General features: G+C 30.1%; 2 protein-coding genes across 2 annotated transcripts in view; both read left to right on the top strand.

Moving 5' to 3' along the window:
* The first annotated feature begins 3,850 nt into the window (after positions 1–3,850).
* On the top strand, positions 3,851–5,780 carry LOC108548167 (DTW domain-containing protein 1). Its single transcript, XM_017900990.1, has 4 exons — positions 3,851–4,200; positions 4,268–4,408; positions 4,483–4,666; positions 5,437–5,780. Exons 1-4 carry the CDS (start codon positions 3,967–3,969, stop codon positions 5,778–5,780), a joined length of 903 nt encoding a protein of 300 aa, XP_017756479.1. The 5' UTR covers positions 3,851–3,966.
* A 974-nt stretch (positions 5,781–6,754) lies between these two features.
* LOC108548147 (UBA-like domain-containing protein 2) overlaps positions 6,755–22,994 on the top strand; it is a 126,331-nt gene continuing 110,091 nt past the window's right edge. The window contains exon 1 of the mRNA XM_017900955.1: positions 6,755–7,008. Within this exon, the coding sequence (XP_017756444.1) occupies positions 6,901–7,008 (108 nt within the window). The 5' untranslated portion in view covers positions 6,755–6,900. The remainder of the gene's footprint in view (positions 7,009–22,994) is intronic.

Below are 22,994 nucleotides of genomic sequence, written 5' to 3'. Positions count from 1 at the left end.
CGAAGGACTTGCACTCTCCTTGTTAGTGCAAGGTAAATAAGCAAATTTTTGACTCTGATATTTATGTACTCTATTGTATATTATATATCATACACTTTTAGAGCATTGTACATAAATAGTCAAACGACGAAAAATGAACATTAGAAAGAAAATTTTTATTTGAAAAAATATTTGAATTTTAATTGTCAATAAACTTCAATTTTGTCTGATAACACTTTATTCACTTGTCACGAATATACTACAGAATTATGCATTATTATGTTATTAAATACATAGTGGCTAACAAAGTTGTTTATTTTTAGTGCAAGGTAAATAAACAAATTCTTCACTCTAAAAGTATATGATAAGTAATATACAATAGAGTATATAAATCTTCTAGAACATTGTATATAAATAATCAAACGACGAAAAATCAGCACAAGAAAGAAAATATTAATTTGGAAAAATGTTTGAATTTTGATTGTTAATGTAAATTCAAATTGTTAAACAGAGCTGACGAATTTTCTACAGTTCCATGACTATTCCTATATAAATAAATTAAATAAAGAGGTACACACTAGAGGAAAATGACAAATTCGTGTAAAATAGAAATAACATGTAATTAACATATAATTAACAACAAATAATTTTTAACACGTTAAAATGCTTAAAATTGTGGTAATGGACATAGATTTTTAAATATATATGTGTTGATATAATAAAGGAGCCATGTCGGTAAGGAAGGGATGACTGGAACAAGTATGCATGAGATGGTAATATCTAATGAATTCAGGTTATTGTGATAAATGAGTACAGGTAACCCTCCTATAACACGGTAGATAGGTTCCTAGAAAATTCCGTGTTGTGTGAAACCGTGTTGTATGAGACCCAGAGCCAGTACGAAAAGGAGATTTACATTCCGAAAACTTATTAAAAACAATATTTTTTTTAATTCTACATAAACAACTTAATTTTTGTTAAAAATATAAATATATGTACAACACGACAAAAAAAAAACAAAAATATTATTTTAATTTAACGCAACTTCAATTAAATAAATTTCTTCGTCGTCACTGCTCAGTATAATCAACCGAGAACGTGTTTTCGGTGGAATGATATCGCCTTTGCTTTCAGAACATTTTTCTTCGTTTAAAGTTCTTGCATCTTCTTCCCTCTTAAAAAATTCTGTAATTTCACTTTGCTCGCTGGTTCTTACCAGGTCATTGTAAATTTCTCGGTATGGAGCTGAACAGTTTTGCAGCTCCCTTTTGAATTTTCGGCTTCTTTCAGCGGAAGGGTCTGCATTCGAGAAAAATGACTCGAGATTTTCAGCTAAGCTTAGGCCTTCTTGTAATTTTTTAATGTTAAATTATTAACTGCGCAATCTTCATCGGTGCTAGTGTCTTTGGAATCGATTTGATTTACAGCTTCAGATGCCATTTCCATCAAATCCGCTTCGTCGATTTCTTCTTCCACTAATAAAATCTCGAACGTCCTCGATAGCCATATCCACAAAATATTCGCCTCCGATTGATTTAGCGAGTTCTAATATGCCACCAATTTCATTTTCTGACGATTCACGCACGTTTCCTATTTCAACCGAAGAGGGCCATATCTTCTTCCAACACGTGTTATAGGATGCCGTGTTATAGGAGGGTCCCCGCAATTTATGAATCGTGTTATAGCGAAACCGCGTTACAGGATACCGTGTTATAGGAGGGCTACCTGTATATGTATAATGAGTGAGATATTATGTGAATTGTGTAATGTAATTGTGTAATGTATGAAAGAAGAAAGAACAAAACGAGAGTGATTTGGCATAGGTCAGTTGCAATTGAGTTTTAATAGTGAAAAGAGGTGTGAGCATGTGATTGTGATAAATTAATTATATTTCAACTTAATATTCGTGTTTGATCATTTTTGTGATTAAATAAAGTATTATTCTTATTGTTATTAATATTTCATCCACCACTAACAAAAATGTGTTGCAGAATCAAGGAAATATCGAACCCAATGCTTAATTCTAATAAACACTGCTGTGTTAATAATTTCGACTTAAATTTGTTAAGTTAAATTTACAATCGAATACTTTTATGAGGCCATAACTTTGTAACATGATTTATAATATTTTACTTCAATGAAGAGTCATATTGTGGGTCGATGAACTTGTTCCAAAAAATTTCAAAAATGGAAATTTTCAAAATGAAAATTTCAAAAATTTTGTAAATTTTGGAATCAGAGGATTCTAACATTGCAAGGTAAATTCTGTATATTTTGCAATTTCTGAGACTGCAATTTTAATGAATAACAATTACTAATAAAAATATATTCTTCTTGTTATATTGTATAATAAATATTCACAATAGTATCTTAATAAAATAATATGAAAAAAGATTTCTTTTTTATTTTCCAATTTCAGCGAAACTGATTCTATATAACAATTTTGTAAAGTGATGCACGAGTTGCGATGAAATAAAAGGAAAACCAAAACTAACAAAATATGATGGCGAAATAAAAAAATATTTGTACACTGCTAAATGTAAAATATTGGAATCTTTCCGGGAAACCCATAAAGTTTTGAAAGTCGATTTAAAAATATTCGGAATTTTGAAGATATCGTTGAATAAATATGGTTATTTTATAAAAATATTATATCGTATTAATCGAAAGTGATTAAAACGGAAAGAAATTATATAGAATTATTTTTGATTTTTAATTTTCAATTTATCATATCTAATTTTCAATTTTCAATTTTTCGTGCAATTTTGGATTTGCGATTTTTCGTCAATACAGATTTTATTAAATGGCTATTATGTTAAATAAAACATAATAATAATTTTAGAAATATTAATTTGAATTATTTTTTATTGTATTTTTTATAATATTTTATTAGTACTTTTATATTTTGTATTATTTTATAATTTTTATTTAATTATTTAGAATACCTTTCCCTTTGAATTATTTCTTTTTTTATTATATCGTATTAATAAATAACTAAATGACAAAGTCGGTTATTAAATTCTCTATTTAACACGTAACATCTATGCTAAAAATACAAAAATTATTACAATTCGTTGAATGTTCCATTATTTCATTAACGCCAGCTCGAATAATCACGTGATTTTATAGATCGAATAATTATATGATTTTTCACAGTAGAATATAGTGTAACGAGAGATTGAAGAATAACTCGATTAATTGTTCGGGTCAAAGAAGTTCTAAATTAGAAGGGAACGGCGATAACTCTCATTTCATTTCTTCTTCAGAAACCTACGTTGCTCATTAGCTAATTATTGAAAAACGAGAATAATAATTGAAGCTTGCCGCTTCATCAAACGTCAATACAAGATTATTTGCACTAACGAAAAGATTTTAATTACAAGATAAATACAAAGGAAGAGAATTTATAAATTGCAACTTGTGTTTACTTACATATAAATCTAGTCTGAAGTAAACTTCTTCAACAGTCAATCTTTAATTTTAACCTAATTCACTATTCATGTTGACAGATTTATTGATTAATTTACTATCGTTTCTTTTTCTATTACTTATTGTACAAACGTACAAATTGCAAGATTAATAAAATGTAATTACATTGATTGCTTGAGACATGTAAACTTCACATATATCGATTTTATACAAATTGAAAGATATGATCACACATTGCTTGTGCATATTTTTATTTAAAGAAAGAAATGATTCCTTCGCATAAGCATAATTTGATGTTGTGGTGCCATCTAGTGACGACAACCGTAAGAGAAAATATCTGTCAGTAACTATGGTTATCTGGTGAACCAGAGTAATACACATTCTATACAATAGATGGACCACGTAGTTAGTAATCAGAAATTAGTTTCGTTTACTAAACATTTACACGTAATTTAAGTTTAATAACTTAACCGTTAACAATTTACGCTGTCAATTATGTCAAGTACCATTAATAATGTAATATATATGACATGTTAAGTTACGAGTATTCGTATTGTTATGAATATGGCAAAAACTGACGTGGTAAATGATATCAAGCAACTTTCAAATTTGGAAGAAGAGCAGAAAATAATTGACAAGGCACCCTTTTGTCATTTAAAAATTACTAATGCACAAATTTTAGATACCATAGAAGGCCGACAAATATGTAAACGTTGTTATAGGTCACGTAAATTTTTTTGCTACTCTTGTTATTTACCAGTTATTAATGAAAAATATATCCCGAAAATTAAGGTATTAATCATGTACTTGATAAGTGTTTAAATTCTGTAAATATGAATGAATAATTTTTTCTTTCTAGTTACCTATTAAAATTGATATTATCAAACATGCACGTGAAATTGATGGGAAAAGCACAGCAATTCATGCGGCTATAATTGCTCCAGACGATGTGAGAATATTTACATATCCCAATTTTCCAGAAATATTGGACAAAGAGGAAGTAAGATGATAATATATGTTGAATTATTTTATTTCTTTAAACTTTCATGCGGTTTAAGTAATATTATTTCTTAGACTATTTTAATTTTTCCTAGCAAAACTGCTACGTCCGTGGATTCCCTGTTCGTAAAGCAAGTTGAGGAAAACAATAGAACAATTACAAATAGAATAGGGGATGCATTTCCCATAAAAAGAGCTATTTTTATTGATAGTACATGGCATCAGACAAAAGCTATTTATAAAGATCAAAGGTTAAGAGGTAAATACATAAGTAAATTAATGATATACTATGAATAACATTTTTACATTTACATATAGGATGATCTTATCATCTTCATCGCTTATAATATTATAACTGCTTTTAAAACTGGAATAAAATATCTTAAAATTGATAAGAAGATAGAATGAAGCTATAAGATTTATATGATATGAAATATTTATTTTTTAGATATTACATATAAATATAACAATACTTTTATATTTTATAGATAATCTTCAATAAAAAACTTAAATTCTAATCTAAAAAATTTAATCAAGACTTACTGTGTAGTTGAATGTTACATAATAAGATACATAATATCTTTTTAAAAATTGTTGAAAATTAATAACACGTTGTAACCCTCTCTGATCCACAACATGATAAATTATACTAGTTACTTCAAAATGTTAATCATTACTATTATTATACTCCTCACTCTGATATGCATAGATAACTACGTAGATAATATTACTTGATTTAATATCACTGTAAATATAGAGATAAAAGTTAAGAACATACTATATTTTTTAAAATGCATGAAAAGATATTTTTGGTCTAAGATCATTCGAAGAAAAATTCAAATAACCAAATTTGTTGCAGCATTATTTACAGTATTATAATGATTTATGATTTACACTTAAATTATTTTTAAAAGCAACAAAGATATTTTAACTTGTAAAGAAAAGAGAACTAGTATGTATATATTTCGTGTACAATATAAAAATATTAAAATAAAGATATTTAACTCAATATATATTATCAATTTACAGATTTACATTGTATAGTTTTAAAATCAAGAATATCACAATTTTGGCGTCATCAAAAAAAAAGTCCTAGATGGTATTTGGCTACCATCGAAGCAATACATCAGTTCTTAGTAGAATTGCATACATGCGCATTTGGTACGATACATGGATACGTTAACATAAAAGATACAGAAGAAAACTATACAAAGAATGTTGTGCATCAATATGTGAACGAGTTACCTGAAACAGATCAAAGATATAAAGGTCAATACGATGATCTTTTATACTTTTTTAAATATATGTACGAAAAAATTCATACTATATATGATCATGATCAGTTATGGGCATATAAAAGGCCATTAATATAATTCTGTGATAACAAAGCATTTTATAAAAAGAATCTTATTAATAAATAAAAAATTAGTAACATTTCCACAATCTTGATTCCCAACCTTAAACATATTGATTTTTTACAACTAATTATAGTATAAAATCATAGGTTAATAAACTTATAATATATTAAATATTGTAAATTCTGTATAAAATAATAAAGCAATTTCTTATAAAATATATACATATATGATTAATCGTCTAAAACTATGTAAAAATTATATTTTTAATATATGTATATATCAATTATATAATTTATTCTTAAAAAACAATACCAAAATCATATATATCAAGAACACAAATACAAACTAATATATACAATTTTCGTAAAATTATTTTCCGTTTTATTAAATTATATTAAGTCTAATATGACACACTTCTACATATTGCTATCATTGAACAAGTAGATTCTTTTTCTTTAACGAACATATTACTTTTTGACTACATTTGGCAAATTAGTAATTATATTACTAATAAGAAATGCTCTTATTAAACAGGCTCGCAAACCTAAAAACTTTTGTAGCAGTATTCAACACACTATGGAGACGATATTTCTCGAACAGAGGTGGGTGACCTAATAGGTATTTCCAGCAAATCAAACATCAAATTATGTTATCTATTTCTGCGTTAAAGCCTCCTTGAAAATTCAAAAATATACATACGCTTTACGTCTATACAAGAATACAGTGATATCCGAAAATAAAAAATGAGCTGCAAATATAGAAATATTCATTGAGTTTGCAACTTTTTTAATTGTTTATTATATTTGAAAATAAACAATGGACATAGGGAGCATGTACGGAAAAGAGAATGCTCCCAAACACACGGGAGGCAGCACGCTCATTCGCGAATAGCTGGTAGTGACGTCACAACATCTTCGTCTCTTACGTTCCGCAACCCGCGGAGCCCGTCACCCGTCTGCGATGAGTTTAGTTTTCAAAACAAGACTCTGGTTGCCGCTCGTAGGCCGCACTCGCGTCTAAACGAAAACTCGAAGCGAAGTTAAAATCTAGTGATACAGAAGGCTGTGCTGTACTACACTCGCGCGGTTTCGTTTCTTCCGGTATTTTCTGCCTTTTCGTAAAACGTGACGAAAAAATGGACACCCTTCGCGAGCAGGTGATGATCAATCAGTTTGTGCTGGCTGCAGGTTGTGCCAGGGAGCAAGCGAAACAATTGCTGCAGGCCGCTCATTGGCAGTTCGAGGTAAGGGAATAAACTTCCGCATCTTTTTTTCGACAAACATCGAGAACTTCACCATATTTATACTCATCGCGGCTCGATACTTTCTACGTAAACAAAGCAGTGAAAATGGCCGACCGTCCAGGCGGCACTATCGTTGATTCGACTCGCAAATATTATGTATTCACGTACGTTTCATTGAAAAAAAAGGTTGTATTGGATGGAATGATGTTCCATTGCCGGCTGTCATGTATAGTCGCATTAAAATTCGATCGGTAATTACGGCTCGTAAGCAGGATGAGTCAGTAAGCACATTTACTACTACACAGGATGAAGTCCATTCATAAAAATCATACGATGTTGCTAAGAGGTTTTGTTCGTTATTATGACGAGTGGGATCGCTCAAAGCCTGTCAAGGTTATAGCGTTGGACGACACATTCAAGTTAACACTTTTCTAAGGTTATTGTTTGTTTTCATTTATGTACTCGTGACTGTATTTAGCTATAAATCCAATTTTAGACTTGGCATTTATTTATAAACATCGTTATAGCTCGTATTCATCGTGCGTAAAGCGTCGCTGCTTTAAAATAGGGTCATGTATCTATATCATACTCGATTTCTTCAAACCTACTCTGTAAACGGACTTGGCCATTAACAATGAGAACAATGCTGACATCGCGTGCAGCAATCGCGAACAATAATTATCTTTTCGGTACAACCTTTCCGAGCCCTATCGATTTACGAGCTATCCGTTTGTACTAAAAGTCTCCTTCGGTTTATGGAAATTAGATTACATTTAACCTATCCGGCGTATACTGTGTATACTAGCAAGTTAACGACCTTTTATACGTAACATTTGCAAACGAAATACAACTCCTGTTTTATCTCCTAATTACTCAAAGCAATGCATTAAGTCGTTACATTTGTAAATGAATCTAAAGTGTGTTAAATGAAAGTATCGTTTGCGAATGATCAGATATAACGTAAATATAATATACACAAATTTTCTCGACGCATAACCTACGTTACATGCGAAGGTGAACTATAAAAGTCCCTAAACGATCTTGATAACCACATGGTACCACTGCAGCGTTATATCTTATTTAACATCAATTGTCTATTACCCTTCATTCGCGTTGTAACTGTATGGATTAATACGATTCGCATTTTAAGGTTAGTCGGTGGTACGTAAAAATCGAGAAACCCGATAAAAGCAATTTACAGCAAATCTAACCTCGTTAATTCTACGAAATGGAAAGGGAGCTGGTGTGGTATGTTTTGGCGGAGGGGTGTATTCGGGAAGATGTTTGCAGCTTTGACAGTTCGCGTACAGTTTCTCGTTATCTAGCGGCTATCCGAAATCCGCGAAGTTTACGTTTCTTATACTTTCACACGATCAATATACAATACGGTCAAGAACCTACGGTGGACTTTCAGCAATTAGTATCTTATCCGTGGCGGGCATTAGCCGGCACTTCTTTGCTAAAAGCTTTCTGCATTTCAAACGCATTTAAGGAAGAAGTAGAGCGCAAGAGTAACATTTCCAGCATTCGAACAAGGAAAAAGCGGCGTTTTATCGCGAAACATTGCCAATTTATCCCGTGACGCGGCGCCGAATTGATCGATAGTTGATTGCGAGATCGGTTTGGTTATTTAGCGCTATGTTTGCTGAGTGGTTGCAACACGATATTAGACGCTAAATTGTAATCCTCGATCGTTTGTTGGAACGCGAGATTTCGTAAGAACCGCGGAGGATTGCTAATATTTAATGTCATTCCGTTATTATTATCTCATCGTTATCGCGTTATTGTCATCCCGTGAAAATAACCGTTGCATCATTTAAAATAAACACGGCCAGTCTTTTACACACACGCGTGTGTATATACATACGTATTCAAAGTCAATTTTCTCGGAAACAGCCTTGCGTGACCAAACCAAAAAATATTCCCATTTTTCTTCCTCGACTTATTTTTTCCAGTTCTTTGCTCATCGGTTACAGGACACCCTGTATAGACGTGTGCCCGTCTGTGAGTGGATTTTTATTCGCCTCGTAGGATAATAGTAGAGGAATCTTTTTGGTCGAAGGACTCGAATACCGGCGAAACGAAAAGAATACGGTACTCGTAATAGTCGAAGTCTGCGTTATCTCGGGAGAGGATACAGAGAAATAAGGGGAGAGAGAATTCAGTCCGTTCGTTGAATTCAGTCTGAAAACTTTCTCTGCTCGGCTGCTAATGCGTTTAACAACAGATTACGACACGGGTTCTAATGAGCACTGGCAAGTCTGTATACGTTACCCCGGTACCTTTCCAGTCTCTCTCTCTTTCTCTCTCTCTCTCTCTCTCTCTCTCTCCTCCCCCCTCCCACTCTCCCTCCCTCCCTCCTTCTCTTGCTCTTGCTCTGTCGTCTGTGCCGGTATAAATACACAATAGACGAGGTGCTTTCACGATTATCCAATGAGTTTATATGCACTTCTCGACATTTTAAATTATTTAAAAAAAAAGGAAAGAGAATTGACATGCATGTACTTTACACATATACATACTTTGGTTTATTTATGGATTCGAAGATTCGACGAATTTTGAAAGTTTCATACGTTTCCGATTATTTACGGATTTCTTGGAAATTTAAATTTTGAATGCTTCGAATGTACTCGTTCATTTACGGATTTCTTGAAAATTTGAATTTTGAATGTTTCAAATGTTCTCGTTCATTTACAGATTTCGTCGAAATTTGAATTTTAAATGTTTCAAATGTTCTCATTCATTTACGAATTTTGTCGAAATTTTTATATATATCTTTTTTTTTACGATTTCCTTTGAAACTTCTTTTCGTTTTTTCAAATTTTTGGGTATCTTTATTTATTTACGAATTGCTTCGCAATTCGAATTTGAAATTTATGTTTACTGTCGTTTATGTAAATTTTAGAATTTTTAAATGTTTCTGTTTATTTTCAGATCTCTTCGAAATTGAAATCTTTTGAATTCTTGAAAATTTTGTATACTTCCGGATTTTTGCGTATTTCCTCGTAATTCGAATTTTGAAATTTTTATATATTTTCATTTATTTCGGAATTCCTTCGAAATTCAAATTTTGAAATTATTTTATATTTCCATTTATTTAGAAATTCATACATTCGAAGTTGAAATTTTCAAATTTATTTATGCTTTTATTCATTTTGGAATTTCGTTGTAATTCGAACTTTGAAATTTTTCTCGATCTTTTCGTCTTTTGGTATTGTTATATTGTAGTTTGCTGGTAATTGAAATTTTTTTACAAATTCTTTCCAAAATGTGATTTTTAAATTTATTTCAGTTTTCGTTTATTTTAAAATAAATTCAAAATTCCTTCTAAGTCTTCAAAATTTCTTTATAGTCTTTTAAATTTCGAAATTCCTTCAAAATTCGATTTTTGTATTCCTTTTCAGTAAAAATCTTCAAATTTCTTATATTTTAACATATTTCGAAAATCCTTCGAAATTTCTTGGAAATGCGATTTTTTAAATTTTGCATTCTTCCATTCATTTACAAATTCCTTGTCAGTAAAAATCTTCAAATTCCTTGTATTCTTATATATTTGCAAAAATTCCTTCGAAATTCAATTTTAAAAAATTTTTACATTTTTCTATCCATCTATAAATTTCTCGTCAGTTCAAATCCCCAAATTTCTTAATTCCTATATATTTCAAAATTCCTCAAAATTTTCTTCAAAATCCAATTTTTGAAATTTTCAAAATGTTTCCCTAACCTTCCATGCCTCGGTATGCTCATATCATGGTTTGCGAGTAATAACTGAAAAGTCTATTTCGCTTCGTTCAATATCTCATATTCAACGGACAAAGTAACGTCAAAGTACTATTCCTTTCGTCCGCGTTTCATCCTCGGATGGTTAATTTTAGCACTGAACGCGAAGTGCCATTAGGATATAATTGCATGGCCGGCGCGCGATGGAGGCAGCGGCCGAGTAATAGAAATAAGACTATTGTTACCATTATCGCGGTACCAATCGTCCAGCCATGCCATTCTATCGGGAGATCCTTTTCAGCGGCCGGCTTTCAAGCTAGAGGAGCGGCAAGATTACGACGATCCTATTGCGGTGACATCTGGCAAAGTCCATCTGTTCTGTTTTTGTCGCCGTCAGTGTCTCTCATCGTTGACAAGCCTCTCTACATTTGTTCCTAGTCCATGGTCAGTGGGATGGGTCCGTTAAATGTAATTCCACTAGCGTCTTTCCATTTACATCCAAATTTCCCTATACGCCTGAATTTCCCCTAAACCCAAACAAATCTCGGAGGAATTCGTTTCCACGACGTTTCTTTAGGATTCCTGAGATTCTTCCAGCGCATTTTTCACGCGTATCGAGTACCCACGGAATATCAAAACAATGCCAGATATATCGCAGAAGCTTGAAAAATTAGCGCGCGCCACCATTGTGGTGGCAGTGTGCCATTCTCTTTTATCCGCAGGGATATACGGCCCGTGCTGAGAGGAACTCTGTTTGCAAACCACACGGCAGCGACTTGCAAACGATGCTTCCATCAAATCGCTCTTTCTTCGGCAAATTTCCTTCCGCTATTTAGCAAATTGCTCCCACGTGCACCGAATGTGTAACATTCCAGTTTTATGTTTCGTGGTTTGCCTTCCTGCATCCACGTTCCAATTATTGACTGCTCTCCTGTGAAATTTCTTCCTCTTGCATTTTCTCTTTTCTTTTTCTTTTCTCGTTGGTCCGATATGCTAAAGATAAATAGGAATTCAATACTACGAAGAAACGTACCGAGTGTTTCTTTCAACTACAAACGATGGAGTTTAGATGGAATTTAGACTTCTAGTCTACAGGTCAATTTTTACGTGCTATTTGGGATTTTTTTTGAGAACTGTAAAGACGTTATTGTGTCGGGATTTATGGCATAGTTTTGACCTATATTTGAGGAGTATATACTATTTTTTTCGTGAAAAAGTATCGAAAATTGTCGAAGATATAGCTAGATTAGTAGTGCTTCTTCAATTGAACCTGTCTGCACGGTTGCCACGATTCCGGTTGTTGTTCTTCTCTGAAATGGACAAACGAATATCCATTCCGTTCAGTATGAACGTGTCTATCGTTGGTACCATAAGTGTATAAAAATATTGAAGAACAAATTTTTCGCAGCGCTTTAAAGTTGGATTATCGATTTTATGTGCTTTTTTTCCGCTTCAGCGTATAAAAAGGGGGGGAAAAAATAGTTAAAAGCATTAGATTTTTCAAATTTTGGTATGGATGATAGAGATACGTGTGCTGAAAATACCCTCAAAATTTGGTTGTAATTGATCAACTAGAACTGGAGATATCATGGCAACCATTTGGAAAAATATGGCTTCGAGAAAGACGCATTTGAAGTATTTCATACGAATATGTATACACGTTGCACGCTATAAACAAAAGCTAATAACTTCGTTAATTTTTCAAATCTGACAATATTTACTGGTAAAAATATTTTCAAAGACATAAATTTTCAGAAAATGTAAAAAAGGAAATTGATTTTTTAAAACCGAATTACAAGAATATTCTCATAAGTTTTTTAAATTTATATTATGTAATATAAATTTATTACTAATAATTTATATATATTAACTTAATAATAAATTTATATATTTATATATAATATATACATACTATATATATATTATATATATTTATATAAATTTATTACTAATCTCTTGAGATAGGAGATTATTAAGTACAATACATATATACATGTATTTGTATGAAAAATTTTAAATGCGATTTTTAGAAATCGCATTTATCTAATTGGTTGCTGCGATATCTCGAGTTCTAGTTGACTAATTGGCGCCAAATTTAAGAGGGATCTTCAGCACGCGTTTTCTTATCGCCTGACCTAGAATTTTCAAAATCCCATATTTTTTACTATATTATTATATTATTATTATTTTACTATATTATATACTATATACTATTTTAGCTCGCTAAATGTGACAAGGCTACAAAAATCCGATTATTTGACTTTGAAATGCTGTCAAATTTTTTATTTTTTATATTTTTGCATTTTTGTACAATTCTAGTTTCAGACATAGCTACATCCGTCCTAAATAAAATATGTTTTGATTTATTCATTTCTTCAAACCATGGAGACATGGGGGGGGGTTGTTAGACTAACTGTAACTCCTGTAATTTTTAATATTTTTATATGAAAAAAATCGTGGATACTTTTGAAATATAGAACTAAAGATATGTACTATAAATAGTTAGAGTCTAGATGCAAATATCCTTTTAGAATATTGAACACATGAAAAATGTATTTTTACATTTTAAAGTAATTATTTGGTATGAAGTAGGTTATCTTATGATGCATATTACTCTTCTATAATTCAAGTGGTGGGGGAAATTTCATAATCAAATTTATTTTTTGAATGGAACCATATATGCTATTTTATAATATATTATTTGTTCAAACAAATTCAACGATAAATAATATATTACTATTTAATTAAAACTCCTGTTATTTATTGAAAATATTTTTGTAATATTGTAAATTTAATCCCTTATAAAATTTTTCAATTTTTCATTTTTCAAAGTTCACGGTAACATCATGTATATAAATGTCTGTGTATGCATGGTTTAATCAACTATAGATTTATTATCGTTATAAAATACCGTTGAATTTTGAAATATGAAAATTTCATTGTTGGGATATTTCTAAAAGAAAACATTTTAATTTAATTTTATCCCTTTGTTTGATAACAGATACATCACTCAAGAGAGCAAGCTTGGTATCAACAGAAAAATATATTTATTGAGTTTCTTTTTTAATCTTGAACAAATATTAGTGAGAATATGAAGGCTCCTCCGAAATACAAATTTTTGAATTTTTGTATATCTTTCTTTATTTATAAATTCCGTCGAAATTCGAATTTGAAATTTATATTTATTTGAAAATTTGTATTTATTGTTATTTATTTAGTGGACCTCCGAAATTTAAGTTTTTGAATTTTTGTATATATTTCTTTATTTATAAATTCCATCGAAATTCGAATTTGAAATTTATATTTATTTGAAAATTTGTATTTATTGTCATTTATATAGGGGTTCGAAATTAAAATTACTGAAAATTAAATTAAAAATTAAATAAAAATACCGAAATAAAAATTTTGGAATTTTTATATTTTTTCGTTTACTTCCAGATCTCTTCAAAATTTTAATTTCTTAATTTTTTAGGTTCTCGAATATTTTTTTATACTTCCATATATTTACGGATTTCCTCGTAATTTGAATTTTGAAATTTTTATATATTTTCATTTATTTTAGAATTCCTTCGAAACTCTAATTGTATATTTCCATTTATTTAGAAATTCATACATTCGAAGTTGAAATTTTCTATTGTAATTTCTTTCTCAAAATTTCTTAGAGAGAATATGAAGGTTCAGGTGGTAAAGATTTTAGCGTAATATTTGCGAATATCTCAAACAATAAAATCGGAATTTAAATAATAGTACCACGAAATTTTATATAAATTTTTATGGCATGATTTACATCGTTTTATGTATTTCGTTATGATTTGTTTCCTGTAGTAAATTTTGGAAAGTCAAATAAATTTGAAAATACAGGTCCAAATACATTTTTCAGATTTTTTAAATTTTGCATCTCTCGAATAAAAGTGTTATTACGATACAGAAAAAATGTTTTATTCAGCTTAGTTAAATGAAATGTAAAAGAAATCCAACTTAATTGATTAACATTTGTCATGATAGATTAATGTATGTACATACCGTCATTTCTTATCTCAACAGATTAACATACGTGACATACAGTTCTGCTTTTTGTTAGATTGATGCATATAAAATTTAAGTTTACAGCCAATTCCATTTATCAAATGTTGCGCAATCGATAATTACTATCAATGAAATCAAAGAAGAAATTCGATTTACAACTCAGAATAATAATATAATTCTTAATAACAAGCAATTAATGTATTTACCTGATTTTTCTTATAGCGAACTTGAATCAGACAGAAGCATTGTAAATTATCAAAAAAAAGAAAAAGAAATTAATTTAGCATTTGAAGATAAATAAATAATATAATTAGAAATAATTTAAGATAATTGAAATAATTTAAATGATAATTGAAAATAACTCGAAGAAAATATTTTTTCTTATATTTTTTTTAATTAAAAAATGGTCCAAGAGAGTGATTCTAAAGTGCTATTAAAAATAAATATTAGGAAAAATGGTATTGAAGCTAATCTTTAAGAGAGGAGGATGAAAAATTAGGTTTTGAATGGAAAATTCAAGTTGTCATTATTCTTTATTTACCTCGGATAGGAATAGCAAGGAAAATGGAAAATGCCTTGTGAATATATGCAATATGCAGAAACTCATATGAATGAAGATGGCCACTCTCTTTACTTCAAAGAAATAAATAGAATCCATTACGTCATTTGTGACAAAGAATCTTACAGGTCATTTAAGGCAATGGCTCGATGAAGTTGAACACATAAAACATATAAATAAACTACTGCCTCATCTGAAGAAAATAATGTTGATTGTTTGGAAATCATATGCTAAAATATCATCCCATTATCATACCAATCTAGTATGGAATTATACTTAAAACAAAAATAAAATATTGAATATTTCATTGAAACCAGAATAAGACGGCATTGTTTACAACAGAGGAATAAAAATAAATAGGGTGACTTATATATGAAATTAATATTAATAATAAAAGGAAAAGCAATCTATATAGAAGAATAGAAACCAATTTTATTTTACGATAATGCAATCATATGAAAAGTTCAAAATTTATTTCTTTAATTCTATGCACATGCAATTTCTTCTTTCAGATAATAAAACAATCTTATAACAAATATTAATTTATTAATTTTATCTGTAAATAAGGAAACTGTAGAATCTGTGACCAAAGAAAATAATGTTATCTGTTTAGATATCAAATGCTAAAATATCATCCCATTATCATACCAATCTAGTATGGAATTATACTTAAAACAGAAATAAAATATTGAATATATCATTGAAACCAGAATAAGACAGCATTGTTTACAACAGAGGAATAAAAATAAATAGGGTGACTTATATATGAAATTAATATTAATAATAAAAGAAGGAAAAGCAATCTATATAGAAGAATAGAAACCAATTTTATTTTACAATAATGCAATCATATGAAAAGTTCAAGATTTATTTCTTTAATTCTACACACATGCAATTTCTTCTTCCAAATAATAAAACAATCTTATAACAAATATTAATTTATTAATTTTATCTGTAAATAAGGAAACTATAGAATCTGTTACCAAAAAATTGTTTAGCATTGTAGAATTAATAATTTCTGTCTACATAAATCATACTTTATTATTTTATCTTATAATAATTTATATTTTTAATATATTCTATTCGTACCAATTTGATAAAACTGTTGCAACGTTTCCAAAATGAAATAAATAAAAAAATAATAATAACGTAAGAATTCATAAATCAAATATGTGCACACACCTTCAAAAATTATTCTCCTTTGAATAATTTTTCCACGAATGAGAATGAGAAAACTAGAAGCAGTATTAAATTAATGTTTAATTCCAATACCGTTCATTTCTAACCTAGAAATGATAAAGTAAATTGATCGTGACGAAAAAGTGCTTGGTATTAAGCGTAAGTTATCGCGATGAAGTATACGACACTCGAAGAAATATCTCGATGTTTTGGAAATTAAATTTTCCTCCATAGAAACATTTCACGCGCATAAAACTGATAGATCTTAAGTATTTTCAGCGTGTGCATACCTCTCAGCTCGACCGATTCGAAAATATTTACAGAAACTTTTAGTTCATAATCGATACATTCAGCAAAATCTCGCACTCTCAGTCTAGTCTTTAAATATAGGAAATTTCCTCTCGCTTCGTTTCTATCGTGTTTTTCCCGCCAAACGAGCGTTTTCAAAATCTTCTCGTAATACACGCCCAGGTCGGAAAGTTTCGAAGCGTACGAGATCTATTTCAGGTTCTTCCTTACGTGATTTGAACGCAACGTGGTCGAGAGGTATTGGGACACGGTCTTGTCCAAGCTTTGGTAGCTCGTGTACCCACGTAGCAACTGAACGTGTGTCTCACCTTGTGTCTCCAACGCCTTAATTTCCTATACAATTGCCACAGATAATTTTCCGCCTATTTACATTCGAATAGAATACTTTGTATCTGCATATAACGCTAAACGAGATATCGCAAATACGTCCAGGCACTCGACTCGTCGTAATCTTACGTGTTTCTTATTGAGGAACATCGTCTAGTTTTGTAGGGAACGGTTCACGTGCTTCAAAGTGAAGAGACGATTGCTAAAAATCGATTATGGCTGTAAATAAACTGTACTCGCAGAAAGTTTTCACCGAGCTTTTCAAGTAGAATAAAAATTGTAGCTGTAAGATAATTCTACCGCGAGAGAAATTACTCGCGATGTAGAATACGTGGTTTCTTACTCTTTAAAAGGTAAAAATTCATGCAAAATTTATTTGCACAGCTGCTCGGGACCGATTTTCGCACGAACACGGCGACCCAATAGGAGAAACGACACGTGTAACCTGAAATTGATGAGAAGTATTGTATTGGGTTGGCAACTAAGTAATTGCGGATTTTGTCAATAGATGGCGTTTGCACATTCTTTTATTTTGTCAACGTGTTCGAGGCACCTAACTTATATCGTTTTCTTGTTGTTTGGACTTCCGCCTTTAATTTAGTTGAAAAATTGTATCGATTAGTTATTTAGTTCCGTTTTTATCCCAATTTAAAAATGGAAGAACAAGACGCGCATTTCGGACATATTTTATTGTTTTATTTCCGAAAAGGCAAGAACGCATCGCAAGCACGCAAGAAGTTACGTGCCGTAAATGGGAATGAAGCCTTGAAAGAAAGACAGTGTCAAAATTGGTTTGCCAAATTTCATTCTGGTGATTTTTCACTGAAAAATGCGCAACAATCTGGCCGTCCAGTTGAAGTTCATGAGACCCATATCAAGGCCATTATCGATTCAGATCGTCATAGCACTACACGCGAGATTGCAGAGAAGCTCATTGTATCGCATACGTGCATTAAAAAAAAAAAATTAAAACGGCTTGGTTATGTCAAGAAACTCGATCAACTTAAGGAAATTCATTTGACGCGACGCATTAGCATCTACGATTCGCTTCTGAAACGCAACGAAATTGATCGATTTCTGAAACGACTGATAACTGGCGACGATAGTTCATAACAACGTTAATCGGAAAAGATCGTGGGTGATGCAAGATGAACCAGCCCAGACGACACCAAAATCTGAGATTCGCTAAAAAATGTTGTATTTTCCTTCTTATTTAAAATCCGCAATCATTTAGTTGCCAACCTAATAAATGGTAAAAATAGGAGGGAATTATTTATTGTTTACGTGCCCACTGTTCCACATGCTCGACACTGGGAAAAAATAAGACGTTGCGACTTATTAAATGGAAAATACGTGTAGAAATGTATGCCCCAATTAGTGTAACAAGCATAACGATAATAATCTTCCTGATTGCCTTAATACTAGACAATCGGTACATCGTGTGTACTCGTGGAAAGCTTCCATACAACATAATCGCGGCCATTTTATCGAGTAATCAAATAATTTGATTGTTTGTTATCTTTTACCGGTTTTGTTGACGCGAATACAGTTAACATTAACATACTCGCCGTAGAATCGTTTGCGATATCTGCTCTTTTCCTTCTCGATAATCCCAGATAAGATTCGTTATTAACTTTAAATTTATCGATACCATCTGCAACGAAGGAAATTAGAGGAACTGTGTTTCTGTAGTCGCGCCGCTGGGAATGTGGCGCTGCAGTCGCACCGCTCTGAAGTTGTCGTTTCAATCGTATCGTCGTATCGAATCTATCAAAGTTCTGTCACGGATCAGATATCCCTGTAAATTTCTGTAATTAACGTTGAAAGTAACGACACGTAATTTCGTCCAAAATGTAGATGGATAATTATAATTAAGGTAATGTAATGCTGATAAGATGTATATGTATACAGGATGTCTGAAAAGGTTGGGACCAAACTTGGACTACGCGTTTCTCGGGTGAAATAGGTGAAAAAAGTTCGTATAAATTTATGTCCGAAAAGGTTTTAGTATAAGTAAAACATACTTATGATTTTTCGTGACGGTTATAAGAAATATTCGAAAATTAAAAAGGAATAAATAAATTCTCTGCAATGAATTGCGAGACGAATTTTGTCTGTAAATCTTTGAATGTATTGTATCTTTTCGATAAAGCCTTTTTGGACATAAGTTTATATGAATTTTTTTCATCCATTTAATCTCAATAATACGTAATACAAGTTTGATGCCAACTTTTTCGGACACCCTGTATATCAAATACAAAGAATTTCGAATCTGCGAAGAATAAAGAATTTCAACATCCTGTATATCAAACGCAAAGAATTTCGAATCTGCGAAGAATTAAGAATTCGGGCGCCCTGTATATCAAATGCAAAGAATTTCGAATCTGCGAAAAATTAAGAATTCGGACACCCTGTATATCAAAGCAAGGAATTTCGAATCTGCGAAGAATTAAGAATTCGGACACCCTGTATATCAAACACAAGGAATTTCGAATCTGCGAAGAATTAATAATTCGGGCACCCTGTATATCAAACGCAAGGAATTTCGAATCTGCGAAGAATTAAGAATTCGGACACCCTGTATATCAAACGCAAGAAATTTCGAATCTGCCAAGAATTAAGAATTTGGTCTCCCTATGGACACCCTGTATATACTATCATTCGCATGTACATAACTTAGAAAACTTACATAATTGGTATGAATGGTGCGTGTATCGCAGACATTATACTAATATCAGAAGATAGTAAAAGATAAATGGGATCATTTCACATTGTCTATTTTTATAAAATGTAACATCGATAAAATGGATTTGTATATTTCTTCTTGAAGTATAATATTGAAATTTTGAAACCATATATTTTTGCTCTTACATAAATTCGTTTTTTAATTTGTTAACAGGGAAGGGTGAGTTAATAATTACTGGTATTTATTTTCTAATCCTAGTGATTTATTTTTCTGACGACTTTTGCTTCCTAACGTTATGTTACATTTATATTAAATACATATTATACCGCGTTTACATTTGCATGGATGAAAATCGTCTGAACTACATTGGCTCCTAAAAGCTAATAATATTATGACTGTAAACTTCAGACTAATGAATATGTTTAAGTATTCTACGTTGTAAAGTGTAATATCTGGTATCTCGAAACATTTTAACATGTTCCGTGGGTCGTGCACATCCTACGCTGAACTTCATGTTCAGGTCGAACATTTTCTCTGCTGCATTTGGCATGAAATATTTCCTAAACATCGATAAATTATTGTCGATTCCTAGATATCGATTATTTTTATTCGATACCATATTTTGGACCTCACATATTTTTCTTACTTTCTGAACAACTCTTTGTAAGTTTATGTTGCACAAATTGTCAATTTCTGAAAAGTATGAAGTATCGGTATAATTATATGCAAATTATATAAATAATTTATGAAACATTAAGATTCTTTTAATTGAAAGATCTGTATATATATTATTTCAAGAAACTTTCAATTATTTCATTATCGCATATTTAAAACATTTTTACCTCGTTTCGTTATACAATAATTATCAGCACAATATTAAGTTGATCTTTATTCGTATGCAAAATCTGATTCATTCGTTTAATTCTTGTAACATTACTTCGCAATTTACGATTTAATATATTATTAAAATATTACAGCAATAATAATATTAATCAAAATTACAATTTATTAACAATAAATTATTTTCAATAATAATAACATAAGTAATAATAAATAATAATTTTATTACAAATACAACGTTGTGAGACGAATTCTGTTTTTGTAAATCTTTTCGCTAAAGGCTTTTATATGAAACTTATGTTTCATATAAACATAAGTTTATATGAATTTTTATCGTCTGTTTGGCCTTGGTAACATGTAGTCTAAATTTGATCCAATCTTTTTAGACACCTTGTATATGACATTTGTAATTAGATTCCTATCTCGCAGAGGTTGAAGTTAATTTTGCACAAAGCAAATAATGCTCTTAGTAACCGGAAAAACAAAAATTTTAAACCAGTCGTTTCTATTGGTGTTAAAATATATAAATATGTTTTAGAGTAATTCTCAACTTTTTTTCCTTCTATGCTACTAACCGATATGTACACATGTGATCAAGTCACGTGCCACTTTGTATGTAGTACTTATTGCAGTATACTTCACAATGAATTATTTTCAAATCTTATGTAATTTGGTTTTGCTCACGCACAACCTAGCTGTGTTTTACTTATTGCGTATTACAGACTGAAGAACTATTATTTTATTGAACATGCGATTTTTATTTTTATTTATTTCAGTTCTTTCGAAAATTCATAAACTTTTGAGTTCAACGGTTATTTATTTATACTTATATTTTATTAATATTGTTATATTTATAAATATTATATTTGCAAATAATAATATATTATAAATATTAAATAAAGAATTATAAATATTATAATATTTTTATTGCAATTATTAGTATAATTTTTGATCGTCGAACAATTGCATAATAAAAATATAGACTGTTATTGACGAAATGAAATTATTGGCAGGAATAAAAATTTAATCATTATGACCACATTAAGTTAGAAGTAAACATCGCAAGGTTCAATTTAATTTTTATTTACTATAGTTAATTAGTAAATTTATCAAAATCGAAAGAGAATTCGGGAATCTAATTTGGAAAATGAAAGAAAATTAAATGAAAAATTAAAATCAGCTGAAAATTGTCATTTCTTGATATTAAAAAAGGTAAATAGAGTATATAGAGTATATAGATTCGTACAATTATTTATAATGTACAATTTTAAGGTTATTTTTCATTATTTTGGTAATTTTATTTTTATTTTGATTTAACTTTTCTCAATAACTATTTCGTCATTTAACCCTTTGCACTCGACGATTTTTTGACTAAAGAAAAGTAGGGGTTCAAAAATTTTCTGCTATAAAGCTGACGATATTTTTTTCAGCAGTAAATAAGAAATTAACATTAAATTAAATAATTAACATGTAGAACTATTTAATTGCTATACCATGCACATCGTTACATCATTTTAAATTTGACATATTAATTAATATCGATCTTCGAAATTTTATTAAATGGCGACCGATATTAAGGGCGCCTCTCGAGTGCAAAGGGTTAAATGACAAAGTAGTTATTGAGAAAAGTTAAATAAAAATAAAAATAAAATTACCAAGATAATGAAAAAGAACGTTAAAATTGTACATTAGAAATAATATATAATATTACTGTTATTATTATTATTATATTATTTCAAAGTATATCAAAGTGAAATATCATAGTAATATCAAAATATATACTATAATTATCCTGAGAGATCTCAAAAATACTAAATATGAGTAAAAAAGTTAGAGTTTTGGAAAATATATTAAAAAAATTTAAGTAAATTTTGAGTCAATTTAATAGTTTTCAATATGATTAAAATAACATCTAAATAGATCCAAGTAGTTAAATATATATGTGCCTGTAATTATGAAAGTGGTCTAAGTCACTTATATTTGCTTCTGAAATATTAAAAGCTTCGGCCTTTAAATACGTGATAAATTATAAAATTAATTGCGATAAAGCTACAAACTCAATCTAACGATTCAATTCTTCACTGTTTTGTAGAAAATAAATATATTTTATCGTAATTTAAATGAATGCAACACGAAATAAATAATAAAATCGTTCCTCTTAAGTCGATGACTTAGACCACTTTCATAATTATAGGCACATATATACATATCATCGTGTTATCGTTATCTGAACTTTTCATAATCTGGAATTAAAGATTAAGACGAATTTGGAAAAAACACTGGAAAATGAGTTCTAATAAATGAATTCTAACGCAATCCTACTTGAAATATATATCTTTA

This window comes from Eufriesea mexicana, unplaced genomic scaffold, assembly GCF_001483705.2.
Source record: "Eufriesea mexicana isolate 0111107269 unplaced genomic scaffold, ASM148370v2 scaffold1387, whole genome shotgun sequence".
NCBI classification, from domain to species: Eukaryota; Metazoa; Arthropoda; class Insecta; order Hymenoptera; family Apidae; genus Eufriesea; species Eufriesea mexicana.
The sequence above is the reverse complement of the archived record's forward strand: the minus strand, read 5'-3'. Positions and strand labels throughout refer to the sequence as shown.

Excerpts from the sequence above, each read along its gene's own strand:
- LOC108548167 (XM_017900990.1), top strand. The coding sequence starts at position 3,967 with ATGAATATGGCAAAAACTGACGTGGTAAATGATATCAAGCAACTTTCA. Across the intron at positions 4,409-4,482 it reads AAATATTGGACAAAGAGGAA|ACTATTTTAATTTTTCCTAG; the intron begins GTAAGATGATAA and ends ATTATTTCTTAG. Across the intron at positions 4,667-5,436 it reads TAAAGATCAAAGGTTAAGAG|ATTTACATTGTATAGTTTTA; the intron begins GTAAATACATAA and ends ATCAATTTACAG.